This window comes from Tupaia chinensis, unplaced genomic scaffold (genome assembly GCF_000334495.1).
Source record: "Tupaia chinensis unplaced genomic scaffold, TupChi_1.0 Scaffold145652_1, whole genome shotgun sequence".
Classification (NCBI taxonomy): domain Eukaryota; kingdom Metazoa; phylum Chordata; class Mammalia; order Scandentia; family Tupaiidae; genus Tupaia; species Tupaia belangeri.
The window spans coordinates 3173863-3188769 of record NW_006205509.1 but is presented as its reverse complement, the minus strand read 5'-3'; the positions used below and the strand labels follow the sequence as shown (position 1 = coordinate 3188769).

General features: G+C 39.2%; 1 protein-coding gene across 3 annotated transcripts in view; it reads right to left on the bottom strand.

Moving 5' to 3' along the window:
* Positions 1-14907, bottom strand: part of CCNT1 (cyclin T1) — a 28046-nt gene that overhangs the window by 1320 nt on the left and 11819 nt on the right. The window contains 7 exon segments of one of the 3 annotated variants that reach the window (NM_001287376.1): positions 1-99; positions 2128-2198; positions 2364-2527; positions 4780-4825; positions 5421-5483; positions 7348-7408; positions 10434-10562. The exon segment at positions 1-99 is cut by the window's left edge and continues 1320 nt beyond it. In NM_001287376.1, coding sequence (NP_001274305.1) covers positions 1-99; positions 2128-2198; positions 2364-2527; positions 4780-4825; positions 5421-5483; positions 7348-7408; positions 10434-10562 — 633 coding nt within the window. 3 annotated transcript variants of the gene reach the window in all.

The window sequence follows — 14907 nt, the reverse complement described above, 5'->3', positions numbered from 1 at the left end:
GGAAGAGCTCTGGGAAATCATATTGAGGATTGTCTGATCCGAAGTGTTTTCATCTGCTCCTCGGTCATCTGCTTTTGTTTTCCTAGCAGCCAGGCATGCCTAGAATGAAGCAAAAAACATCTGCTCACTTCATGTAATTTATTAAATAGAAAAATACAGAGATGAGTAACTGTACCTGCTGCAACACTGTAATTTCTGAATAGGCCATAAGCAGGAAGCTACCCTAATGTGAAATCCAGTAAGTATCAGCAACAAAATAATTAGATTTTTAAAACCTTCAAGCCACAGCAATTTCTATTGATGTTACAAGACAAAAACAATAAAAAAACTGGGCTTATCTAAAAATCACTCACGAATATTTGTCTTCTTATGAGTGATTATCATTAGTCCCACAAACAAATTCTAGAAATTTTGGTGAGGTGTGATATGACAGTAAAAGATGAGCTATATGCTTGCTTTCAAGCTACTAACTCTTTTCCTTTCCTTTTAAAGAATTATTTTATTTAACTTTATTTATTTATTTACTTTAATTTGACCAGAGAGGGATAGTACGAGAGCAAGAAACAGAGAAAGTGAGAAAGCAAGCCACCAAGTACGAAACTCAACTGCAGACAGCCATGTCCGGCGCCCTTAACCACCACGCCACCTGCCGGCCCCCTAACTCTTTTCTTTTTTAAGAAAGATTTTTGCAGGGCAGTAGATGGCATGGTGGTTAAGAGCACTGGACTCCTATGTGTTCAACTGTGGTTCAAGTCCCAGACCTGGCAATTTGTTTACTCATTTTCCCCCTCTCTCTCTGTGTCCCTCACTGGTCAAATTTAAGTAAATAAATCAAGTTATTTTATTATTATTATTATTATTATTATTTAATTTGATAAGAGAAGGAAAGAGAGAGAGAAAGTAAGAGAGCAACCTGCTCGATCCAAGACTTGAACTGCGGTCCACCCTGTGGGAACCCAGCACCTTAACCTCCACACCACCTACCAGCCCCCAAGTTTTAAGCCATCAGGTCCAGGACTCAAACCATGGTCAACAACGTGGGAGTGTATCAACTTAACCATTAAACCATCTGCGGGTCCCTCTAACTATTAGCTTCTAAGAGGCAAACTCATTTTTCCCAACTCACTCAGCTCAGAAGAATGGAATTAAGCTTGTCAGTGTGAGAATTGAGGAAACCTTTTTTTTTTTTTTTTAAGATTTATTTAATTTTATTTATCATTATTATTTTTAAATTTGCTACAGGGCATGTGTGCCCACATGGGGGCGGGGGGCGAGGTGGTGAGAAAGCAAGCCGCCAGGTCCAGGACTCAAACCACGTTCGACCATGTGGGAGTCCAATATCTTAAGCACCATGCCATCTGCTGAACTCAGAACCATTTTAAAAGACTTTCTGACACAGGAAAAAAAGGAACGATCCCACTATTCACAAGCAAGACTTTGAAAAATATTTGAACTACAACTTAGATCACAATTTATATAAAAGGAAAAATTTTAAGTCCTTGTTAAAATTGAGTAATGGCAGGCTAGTAGGTGCCATGGAGGTTAAGGCAGCTGGATCCCATATACTGCCTCTGTGGTTTGAGTCCCAGACCCAGCATCTTGAAAATCACATCAGTTGTTCATGTATGCATGCTCAAGATCCTGAAAGGAGAATGGAGAAGGGATTACAGCATAGCCATTCCCCCTAGAGGATGATTTCTCATTTTTCCTCTCTTGCTTTTTGTCTCTCACCAACTAGTACATGTGCTCAATCGCAAAAAAAAAAAAAAAAAAAGACACCACCAGTTTAATCCTTAAAATCTTTTGTCCTGTCTCTACCAGAAGCCAATATTCTAAGAGAAGTCATGTTTTTTTTCTCTAACAGTATCCACACAAAAAGTACCCAACCAATGTTGTTGACCAAATAAACCATTATCGTAGGAGTTGCATAACACAAAGCAAATTCTGCTATTGCCTGCAGCCACTGACTTCCAGGCCAGCATCCAAGCTATGATGTCATTATCATTATGTAACTACAAAAAGGGAAATTCCAAACCTAAGATACATATCCATTTCTGGTAATCTTTACTAATGCAGTCAAAAGAAGAAACTGGTTTTGTTTCAGGAGCTGACAGCAATAATTCTTACCCTCCAATTCCGAATGCGTTTGAGTCTGTTGGGAGTTTTCTCCAGAATCTGTAGAAATTCATGTGTCAGCTCTACAAATAAAACAGAACATTCAAGAAAGACTCTAAGAGACAGAAGTAATGAAATAAGAGTAACCTCAACTCACTGACTAGTTTCATCTAAATCAAGTCACCTTTGACTAGATATGTGACAGATCAAGATTAAGTAGTTTTCAAGTCCCTTGCTCTAAAACTTACCATCTAAAAGTTCCAAGGTCACAGTGGCGTCAACATACTCCCACCAGTGCTTCCCGTCAGTTGATACTGGGATCTCCCAGTTGGACCACTTGCAAGCCAGATGAATGCAGACACAGGCCACCACAGGAGGTGTGTACTGCAGGCTAAATGTGGTCAAATGCAGGCTGACACCAGAGGGAAGGAAACAGAGAGTGTCATGAGCTCTCAATTCTCAACCCAAAGCTAAAACTCTCCACTATTAAAAAAAAAAAAAAAAAAAAAAAGTCTAAAAATCAGGAGCATGAGAAGGGCAAGAAACTTAATATGATATTTCTACTAACCCACCTGTTAAGATAACATTTCTAAATTTCTTAACTATACATTACTCCATCCACGCATCAACCAGGACCAAAAATAGTACCAACAAAAAAAGTCTAGGTTCTTAAGATTTTTTTTGGAGAGGTTTTTGCTATAGAGCACATGCGCTCACCGGAAAGACAGAGAGAGACAGAAAGTGAGAAATCACTCCCTGGGGAGATGGCCATGCCGCAATCCCTTCTCCTCCTTTCTCCTCTCGGGATCTTGGGTACACTCACACATGAGCCCAGTGTGAGTTTAAGCTACCGAATCTGGGAGTCAAACTGCGGTTGACTACATGGTAGTCCAGAGACATAGCCATTACACCAAACTGCTGGTCCCCCTTAGATTTTTTTTAACTTACTTTACTTATTTATTTTTTTAAAGAATTATTTATTTATTATTGTCATTATTATTTTTCACATGAATTTTGCCAAAGACAGAGAGAGAAAGAGAGTGAGAGTGAGAAAGCAAGCTACCAGGTCTGGGACTCGAACCATGATCAGTCATGTGGGAATTCCAGCACCTTAACCACCATGCCACCTGCTGACTCATTTATTTTAATTTGATTGGAGAGGGACAGGAAGAGAGAGACAGAGAAAGCAAGCTGCCAGGTCTGGGACTTGAACCATGATCAACCATGTGGGAGTCCAGGGCCCTTAACCACCATGCCACTTGCCAGCCCCAGTTCTTAGGTTTTTAAAAACACTGACTCTTGGACCAATATCCAAGTCCCAAAGTTAATGTTCATCATCTATTATCCTGAGAATAAGCTTAGACCATAAGGAAAATTACAAGTATTTTCATGTGTGTGATCCCTAAATCAAACACATAAGGAAATATCCTAAAAATTATCTTTTGTCAATCACAGTTCTGATCAATTTAAAATAATAATAATAAATAGTAATAAATACTACCTCAAGTGTGAACACGTTTGATTGGTAATTTATTTCAAACATTTATCAGATTATAAAAATGAACTTCTTGGGACCAACCAGTAATAAGGTGGTTAAGACAGCTGGATCCCACATGGCCAAAGGAGGTTTAAGTTCTGTGCCCAGAAGCTTGAAAAACATGCCAGGTGTGTGTGCATGCATACCCAAAATTCCAAGAGAATGGATAGGGGACTGCAGCACGGCCATTCCCCCAAAAGGTGCTTTCTTCACTTTCTTTCTACCACCCCTCCCCCATGTCTTTCCAGTGAGTACATGCAGTCTACAGCAAATTTTTAAAAATAGACTGACAGTTACAGGTTTTTTTATTTCCATGTATAAACAATATTGGAGATCAGAAATGAGTAAGCAAGGGACCAGCAGTTCATGTAACGGCTATGTCGCTAGACTCTCATGTAGTCGACTGTGGTTCGAGTCCCGGACCGGGTGGCTTAAACTCACGCCAGGCACATGTGTGTGCATGCCCAAGATCCGGAGAGGAGAATAGAGGAGAAGGGATTGCGGTGTGGCCATCCCCCTGGGGGGTGATTTCTCGCTTTCTGTCTCTCTGTCTGTCTCTGTCTTTCTGGCGAGCGCACATGCCCTATTGCAAAAACCTCTCCAAAAAAAGAAAAAAAGAAAAAGAAATGAGGAAGCAAGTAATTTGGTAAAACAAGTTATGTCGTGATAACATGTTATAAAAGAGAAAAAAAAAGTATTGTAGCTCTATATACACATAAGTGGGAGCAATGGGGGAAAAAAAGTCTTTTAAAACATCATAATTATTCTTGAATCCCCCACATCAGATTAGTAGTCACTATCAATGAGCCTTAAATTTACCTCAAGTTTCAGAACTGTGCTCTCAGATATTTGAAAGCAAAGTTACAAATGAGTACACTATTGAAGAATCAATACTAAATTAAATGAAGAAGTACCACAGAAATTTAAGGTACGACATGAAAACTGTGCAGAAAAATCAACATTCACCAAAGATTTGTCTGTAATGACCTGCAACACAGATCATTTCCATGCCTGAGCCTATGTTCTAGTTTACTAAGGTTCTGTATATTCCTCAAAAGGTAACAATTCTAACCCAAGTGAAGTCCTATCCCAAAAAACAGAAAGAAGAAAAAAATTAAAATATAAACCTGTTGGTTGCCATGAAGTAAGAAGTCTGTGCCAAGTCCTTGCTTGCTAAAAAATAAAAAAGGGAAAGTTTGAAAGAGTAAAAAAGTGATTGGTTTCATTCACTCTCAATATTTAGTAAACATTTAATACTAGCAAGGTAGTACAAATATGTAAATGAGGCAGATATGGTCTCTGACCTTCTGATAATAACAATCTACCAAAGAAGACAGACCATGATTTTTAATTTTAATATTAAATAATTATGTTGCTTTGCTGCTTTGGGCTGGTCAATACCATAGTGTGGTTAAGGGACCTGGATCCCACAAGGCTGGCCACAGTTCAAATCCTGGTCCCAGCAACCTGAAAACATACTGGGTGTGTCTGCATGTGTGCCCCAAATCCTGAAGAGATGGAGAAATGAAAGAGAGAGGATTACGGCACACTCTTTAAGAGGTAAACTCTCTTTAACTGGAGATCATTAAAAACATCATAAGAACCCAACAAAAAAACTCCAAGTCAGAACCAGTCACTCTGACTTATGCCAAGGAGACTTTTCAGTTTAACTTTAGGCCAAAGCAACTGTTATGTATTTGTACACAGCAAATCAGTTTCTAAATAGTAAAACAACTCAAGACAGTCATCTCAAGTTGGGATTCCTTACCTCGAACAAGCTGAGTGCACTTTACCACATGTGTATGTGGGTGATCAATTGTTAGTTCAAAGCCTTAAAATAAAAAATTAGCTGGTTTAAAAGCTGAAAATATTCAAGACATTTTATACTTCTTTTATCATCATTAAAGGTCTCCCTCATTTCCTTCCCCCAAAATTGCTGTTCAGAAGGTAAGCATCACAAAGTACGAATCATACCCTTTAAGACACATAGTACCTACTCTGAGCTAGAAGGTATCAAAACCACTGAAGAACCAATAACCTCTAAATACAAAACACTTTTGTTTTTTAGGAATAATAGAACACAATCAGGGTGGAAGACGCAGTTGTTCAAGTAATGAGTATCTTCTAAAGCTTAACCTTGGGAAAAAAAATTTTTTTAAATCTACTCCCTGGGCCAGCAGGTGGCCCAGTGGTTAGAGTACCTGGGTCCCATGTGGCTGGCTATGTAGTTTGAGTCCTGAACCCACAGGCATTAAAAACCCACCACCTATGTGTGCATGCTGGCATAAAATCCTAAATGGAGAATGGAGGAAAAGGACTGTGGCATGCGCATGATTCAGGGGAGTGCTTTCTCACTTTTCTCTCACACTCACTCTCTTCTCGGCAAGTGTACCTGCCCTATAGCAAATTTTAAATTTAGTTAGCTATTTTTTTTAAATCCCTACTCACTCACCTCAGTTTTATTCCTTTTCATCAACTCAGTTTAAATAAACACTGATCATTTTATCCAATCTCAAATAATCTTTACAAAATTAAAATTACTGGGACTAGCAGTTAGCATAATGGCTATGTCGCTGGACTCCCATGTAGCTGATCACGGTTCGCGTCTCGGACCCGGTGGCTTAAAAACTCACGCCAGGCGCGTGTGCATATGTGCCCAAGATCCTGAGAGGAGAATGGAGAAGGGATTGCAGTGTGGCCATCCCCCCTAGGGGGTGATTTCTCGTTTTCTGTCTCTCTGTCTCTCTCTGTCTGTCTGGCGAGTGCAAGCGCCCTATGGCAAAAACCTCTCAAAAAAAAAAAATTAAAATTACTTAAGGAAAATTAGTATGCCTACAAAAATTACCTTTGAGTATGTTTGCCTTTTGAGTATATATAACTATGATTTTCTAGATACAAGAAATTCTATTGAGAAATGTGCATAATGTAAATTATTCTAAAAGAACAGCTGATATCTGTAAACTAAATTTTACTGGTTTTCACATTTAGATAAAAGGGCCACCCTTGCAGCCTAACAGTTGAGGGAGTCAAACCCCACGTGGCTCACCACAGTTTAAATCCTGGCCCCAGTGGCCTGAAAAAAAATGGGGTGAAGATTCAAACTATGGTTGGCCATGTAGGACACAGCTCTTTTAACCACTGAGCTAAGGGGCCAGCCCAAGAAAAAAAACCTTTATTTCTGTTTTTGTTAAGCTCTTAAAGGCAGCCTCTCTGAAAATAATAATTGCTAACAAAAGAACACTGCCACAGCTACCCAAGCAACCACTACAACTTGACTCCTACTTCCACTTGTCTGTTCCAAACACTAGTTACCAATTTTAAAGACAAAAGCTGTTTTCTAAATTCAAGGATGGACCATAACAATTTAAGGAAGAAAAAAAAGTTCCTTAGTAAGTTTTTCCCATTAATTTTCAGGGTAAAACTTCACAAACCTTAAAAAAAAAATCATGAACCCTAAAAAGAAGAAAAAACAAAAACCTGCTAACTTTCACTTCAAAGATAGTTGTACCTACATTCTGTCTACTATACAGGGCAGGGTTAAATTCTGAGTTACACAACCAGTATAATCTAGAAACAGATGGACATTATACAAAAACCTTCACAGGGGATTTTTTCCTTTTCTCTTTTGCACATTTTAAAACCAAATCATTATATTCATACTTTTTTTTTAATGTCTCAGAGGAAAATAAACTTACCTAAAGTCTGCAAAATTATACTTTCTAAAATCACCAGATCTTGAACTTGTTGAAGATAAGCCTGTATGTGAGAAGACAGAGAAATTATCCCCCAAAAAGGCACAATTTAGGGCCACCCAGTGGAATGGCAGTCTAGATGGCTGGATCCCACATGGCTGACTGCTAGGTTTGAGTCCCAGACCCTATGGCTTGTAAAACATACTGGGCATGTGTGCCATGTGTATCCAAAATCCCAAGAAAGAGAGAAAAGAGATGGCAATATACTCATCCTCCATAAGGGGCTGCTCACTCAGTCTCTCTCTCTCTTTCTGACAAGCACACATGACTCTAGGGGGAAATAATAACAAAAACAAATAAAACAATACCATAATATATAAAGTAGAAGTAATTTTTACAATCCCTCCCAGGAAAACCAAAACAATAAAAGGCAGGAGAAAAATTAGAAGGCAGAGTAGGAGCTGAATACAATCCTTATCCCTATTCAGTACAGATTTGCCTTAAAAAAATAAATAAGGAAAGTGATGATTGTAGCAAAATTTATTCATATATGGTCACCAAAAAAAAAGCAGTTAACTCATTTGAAAATTGATTGCTGTGACCAGCAGATAGTGTAATGGTTACATTACTGAACTCCCACGTAATTGACCATGGTTCAAGTCCTGGACCCAGAGGCTTAAAACTCACACCAGGCGCATGTATATGCATGCCCAAAATCCTGAGAGAATGGAGACGAGACTGTGGCATGGCCATCACCACTGGGGAGTGATTTCTCACTTTCTGTCTCTGTGTCTCTCTGATGAGCACACAGACCCTATAGCAAAAAAAAAAAAAAAAAGGATATTGATTGCTATTGATATTTTAAGTTTTAAAGTTCATGGGGCCAGCCAGTGGCATAGTGGTAAAGATGGCTGGATTCCACATGGCCAATTACATAGTTCAAGTTCCTGACCCAACTGCTTGACAACAATCCAGGCATATGTGCATGCATGCCCAAAATCCCAAGAGGAGAACAGAAGAAAAAGGATTGCTACCTGACCATTCTCCTCAGGGGGTGCATTCTCACTTTCCCTCCTCCTTTCTCTGTCTCTCTCTGGAAAGTACAAGTGTCCTATAGCAAAACTAAAATAAATAAAAACTAAATTTATATAGTTCATGTGACTTAGACACAAGAAAATTTAAATTGCTCCTTTATGGTATCTTCAAAATGCATTTGAGGAATCTTCCTATGGTACTACAGGCATATAACTGATATCAAATATCTGACTCCTGCTAAATCTTTTCCTTTTGGGGTAATGTTTGTAAAAATTACCATAGAGTTAAAAAGAAAATAGAATAGGGCCAGTCCCACAGTACAGGGGTTAAGCACTGTGCAGAGAAAGTCAGATCCCACACGGTGGACTGCAGTTTGAATCCCAGCTCTGGAAGCTTGAGAAATATGGGGACCAGCAGTTGGTGTAATGGCTATGTCGCTGGACTCCCACATAGTCGACCGCGGTTCGAGTCCCAGACGCGGTGGCTTAAACTTACACCGGGAGCGTGTGCATGCATGGCCAAGATCCTGAGAGGAGAATGGAAGAGAAGGGATTGCGGCGTGACCATCCTCCCCAGGGAGTGATTTCTCGCTTTCTGTCTCTCTGTCTCTCTCTGTATTTCTGTCAAACACACATGCCCTATAGCAAAAACCTCTCCAAAAAAAAAAAAGAAAAGAAAAATATGCTGGGCATGTGTGCATGTGTGCCCAAAACCCTGGCAGGATGGAGAAATGGAGGAAAAAGAATCATACTGTGATCGTGCCTCATTGTGGGATGATCACCTTCCCTCTCTAGCAAGCATACACACCTTCTGGCAATGAAAAAATAAACAAACAAAAATAAAACTATAGCCACTAGACAGCCACCTGGGGATACTAAGCACCTGGAATGTAGTTAAACAGAATTGTCCAATAACTGCAAAATATACACAGATTTTAAAGATTTCATTAAAAAGAATATAAATACTCATGAATAACTTTAATACTACATGCTAAAATGATAATACTTCAAATATACTGGGTAAATAAATTATTAATTTCCCTTTTTTAATGTTTTTTTTTTTTTTGAGAGAGATTTTTGCTACAGGGTGCGTGCGCTCGCCAGACAGACAGAGAGAGAGACAGAGAGACAGAAAGCAAGAAATCACCCCCCAGAGGGGACGGCCACGCTGCAATCCTTCTCCTCCATTCTCCCCTTGGGATCTTGGGCACACACGCACACACGCTCGGTGTGAGTTTTAAGCCACCAGGTCCAGGACTTGAACAGCAGTCGACTACATGGGAGCCCAGCGACCCAGCCATTACGCTAACTGCTGGTCCCCTTTAACGAGTATTTTTAAGTTTACTGAAAAGTTAAGTTTATACATGTGGCTCCCATTATGTTTCTATTGGGCAGCCCTGGTCTAGGAGAATGAAAGTGGGTTAGGAGTTAAGAAACTTATACTACAGCTAATGTTCTACTTAACTTTATTATTAAAGTATGTCTGACGAGGACTTAACATTACTGTAGTTCAAGCCAGCAGGTGGCAGGGAGGTTATGGCACTGGATTCCACATGACAGAATGCAAGGTTAAAGTCCCAAACCCAGTGGCTTGAAACTCATGCCAGACCCATGTGCATGCATGTGTGTGTGTGTTTGCCCCAAATCTCAAGAGAATGGAGAAGAGATTGTGGTGTGACCGAGGGGTGATTTCCCACTTTCCTTCTCCTTCTCCCTCTCTCTCTCCTTTTCTCTTTCATGAGTGTACACACCCTACAGCAAAACAATAAATAAATAAATAAATAGAAGTCTGGAAACAATAGTGATGCTTTTATATATGTGTTTAGGTGGCCCAAAATATATGTAGGTAATATGTTTTCTTCTTTGTTTTTCTGCATTTTCCAATTTTACTACAACAAACACAACTAGCTTTTGCCATAAAACTTACACGATTTTTTTGTTGAGGAAAAAACAAACACTAAAAGATTCTTTAACAGCTCCCATTCAAACTTCATAAATCAAAATTACAAGATTGTTATGATTAAAATAAATAAAGATGAGGAATTAATCTCCTACCTCACTCCTAGTATCAGGAAGGGACTCCTGCGGATGGAGACAAGTATGTGCCACTTTGATGACATGTTCCAATTTTTTTGGCTGCTCCTCTACTTTAGCTGCCAGGAACAAGGCTGCTGGAGCCACAGACTAGATGGAAATAGAAAAAAAAAAAAAATCATATTTATTATTTATTTCTCCCTGGATCAGATAGATCTAAGGAGAAGCTAAATCTCAAACAAGTCAAATTACCTGCGTGCCTCAAATTCATCATTTCTTGTTTATGCTTGCCCCTTCCTGTCTATCAATCCATGTCCACTTACAAACATCAATCGTTTAACACATTCTCACTAAAACTTATCTATGAGCGCAGCTATTGGATGTAAATAGACAGTTTTCTTTTTTTAAGAATTATTTTAATTTAATTTTATTTATTCATTTATTTTATTTTAATTTGACAAGATAAAGAGAAACAGAGAGAGAGAAAGAAAGAGAGAAAGTGAGAAGGCAAGCCACCAGATCCAGGACTTGAACCATGGTCAGCCATGTGGGAGTGTCTAGCGCCTTAACCACCACACCACCTGCTGGTCTTCTAAATAGTTTTCTATTTAAAATCACCCCACACATCTTTTTTTAATAAACTGAAATGTCCAGAATAGGCAAATTCACAGATGGAAAGTATGTTAGTGGTTGCCAATGGCTGAGAGCAGGGGGAAATGGTAGTGATTGCTAATGGATGAGGAGATTCTGGGGTGATGCAAATATTCTGCAATTTGATAATGACAATGTGAACGTACTAAAAACCTATGAATTACACACTTTAAAACAATGAATTGGGACCAGTAGATGGCATAATGGCTACGTCACTGGACTCCCATGTAGTTCAAGTCCCGGACCTGGTGGCTTAAACTCACGCTAGGCATGTGTGCGTGCGTGCCCAAGATCCCGAGAGGAAAATGGAGAAGGGACTGTGGCGTGAACATCCCCCCTGGGGGGTGATTTCTCACTTTCTGTCTGTCTGGCTTTCTGGCAAGTGCATGTGCCCTATAGCAAAAACCTCCCCACCCTCCCCCAAAAATGAATTGTATTTTCTGTGGTTATTTCATATACAGATGTGTATCTCAAAAAGCACTATACTCAGAGAGTAACATAAGGTACTTAGGGGAAAATTCAAACCTATATACAAGTAGATACAAACTCAAACACTAAACAATGTGTTAGGTCCTCGGGATTCTGCACAAGTGCATCATGACTTCCCAGGCAACCCAAGAAAAGACTACAGTAATATGATATAATGTTGCCTGGGGATCTGGTAAACCTAAAGAAAAACTTTTCTTGAATCTTAAGAACATTTAAATAAATTAAATATGGCCACGACAAGAGCCAGAACTCACGAAGAGTTAAAGAAATGCAATAAATAATTTTATTAAATTTAAATGCCTATTACCCATTAGTGACAGGAATTAACATACTTATCTGTACCTCTTCTGTTACCTATGTTACACTTTTCTAGAGTAAATTTTTCTCCACAAATTCAATTCATACTAACAATGGTTTTCCTTCACATTTGTTTCAGTTGCATATGCAGCTTGCTACATAAGCATTCTTTGAACTTTAGGATAAACAAAGCAGGGTCAGAAGAGAGGGCATGAACAAAGATGTGGGGAATCTCTGGCATGAAGTACACTTTGAACACTAGGAAGTTAAACGAACTAGATATAGCAGCCCCCTCTTATCCACAGGAGATACATTTCAAGAATGGCAGTGGATATCTGAAACTACGGATAGTACCTAATCCTATCCATATTTTTTTTTCCCTCTGTAGCTTGAGCATCCCTTATCTGAAATTCTAAAATGCTTCAAAATCCAGAATTTTTTGAGTGCTGACATGCCATGAATGGAAAATTCACACCTGACCTCATGTGACAGGTGGCAGGCAAAACACTATGACACAAAAATATTGTATAAAATCACCTTTAGGCTGTGTGTTTAAAGTGTATGTGAAACATAAATTAATTTCATGTTTAGACTTGGGTTCCATTCCCAAGATATCTCATTATGCAGGGCTGGCCTGTGGCCTAGTGGTCAAAGGTGCAAGATCCCGCATGGCAAGTCATGGGTTCAAATATCCACTGGCTTGAATAACATGTTGAAAACATGTGTGGGCATGCCCCAAATCCTGACAGGATGGAGAACAGGACCAGAAAAGATTGTGGTGTGACCACACCCTACTATGGGTACTTTGTCCTTCTCCCCTCTCTAACTCTGGCTAGTGTACTCACCCTCTGGCTTATAAACAACAACAAAAATTTCATTATGTATAAGCAAATATTCCAGAATCTGAAAAAGAAGTAAAACCAGAATGCTTCTAGACCCAAGCATTTTAGATAAGGGATACTCAGCCTGTACATAAATATCTACAAAAAAGTTTAATTTATGAATTAGGCATACTGGGGCCAGCAGGTAGTTTAAAGGCACTGGCCTCCCACATGGCCAAGCACGGTTTATTCCTGGACTTGGCGACTTGCTTTCTCACTTTCTCTCTCTCTCTCTCACTCTCCCTGGTCAAATTGAAAAATTATGATAATAAATAAATAAATAAATAAATAAATAATTCTTTAAAATAAATACATACATACATAAACAAACACATAAATAAATTAGGCTTAGTAAGAGGTTAACAACAATAAACCATAATAAAAAAACTATAACAATTATTTGTATACAAATACCTCTCAAATCTTTGACAAATGAATGAATACAAAGCTCAGTACTATACTGAGATTAAACATAGGAAGCATGGGGGGATTGTATTTTAATTATAATAACATACTATAATAGGGTCAACAGATAACGTGGAGGTTAAGGTGCTGTATCTCACAAGACCAACTGTGTGGTTCAAGTTCCAGATCCCCCGGTTTGAGAATCAGGCCAGGTGCATGTGTGTACATTGCTCAAGATCCCAAAAGCAGAATGGAGAATAACAGACTGCAGTATGGACATCCCCTAGGGAGGTGATTTCTCACTTTCCCTCTTTCTCTCTCTCAGAGAGTATACACACCCTATAGTACACAGTAAAAAGAAGGAGGGGGAAAAAAACATAATATACTCTAATAAGAGTTACACGAATGTGGTCTCTCTCTCCCTCAAAAATATTTATTATCCTGTTCCTGGTGTAACAAGACTACATAAAGTGAAAATGTGAATAAAGAAACTACTGTACTAAGATGGGGGATACTAAAGATTTTTAAAGAGCAAAAGCAAAGAATTTAGAAAAAATTGTAGAATTTAAGAAATACTGGGACCAGATGGCATAATGGTTATGTTGTTAGACTCCCAAATAGTTGACCACAGTAATTAAGTCCCAGACCTAGCGGCTTAAAATTTATGCCGAATGATGAGACCAGCAGTTGGCATAATGGCTATGTCACTGAACTCCCATGTAGTCGACCGTGGTCCAAGTCCAGGACTTGGTGGCTTAAAACACGCCAGGCGCGTGTGCATGCGTGCCCAAGATCTCTAGAGGAGAATGGAGGAGAAGGGATTATGGTGTGGCCGTCCCTCCTGGGGGGGGATTTCTCGCTTTCTGTCTCTGTCTCTTTCTTTCTGGTGAGTGCACATGCCCTATTGCAAAAACTACTCAAAAACAGAAACAAAAACAAAACACTCATGTTGGGCAAGTGTACATGTATGTCCAAGATGCCAAGTGGAGAATGGAGGAGAAGGCATTGCAGCGTAGCCATCCAACCTGGGGAGTGGTTTCTCACTTTCCCTCTCACTATCTCTGTCTCTCTCTCCAGTGAGCACACATACTCCAAGGCAAAAAAAGAGAGAGAAATAAAAAGAAAATAAATGGGCATAACTTTCAAAAATTGATAGGGCAGGGTAGCATAGTAGTTTAGACACCGGACTCCCACATGGCCAAGTGCAGTTCGAGTCCTAGACCTGGAGGCTTGCTTTCTCCACTTTCCCTCTCTCTCTTTGTCTCTTTGTGGTCAAATTAAAAAACAGTCATAATAAATAAAACTAAGTAAATCATTTTTAAAAAAAAATTAGTGTAATGGCTATGTCACTGGACTCCCATGTAGTTGACTGCGGTTCGAGTCCCAGACTCGGTGGCTTGAACTCCCGCCGGGCGTGTGTGTGTGCGTGCCCATTCTCCTCTCTCTCGGGAGAGAAACTTATACTTTAATTTCATTTATTTTGTAAACTTTTTGAAGTCCTTCCCTATATGTGTATGCATTTGACACAGGAAAAAAATTCTAATGGAATACATTCCAAAATGTTAAGAGAATTATTTCTAAATAGTAGGTTATAGGGCCAGAGCTGGCGGCATGGTAGTTAAGGGTGAGCATCCCCATGGGCGGTGTTTTCATATTTTCTCTCTTTCCAGCAAGTACATGCAACTTCTGACAGAATTTGTTAAAAAATAGTAAGTTATGAAACCAGCAGATAACGTTATGGTTACATCGCTGAACCCCACAGCAGTCAACCA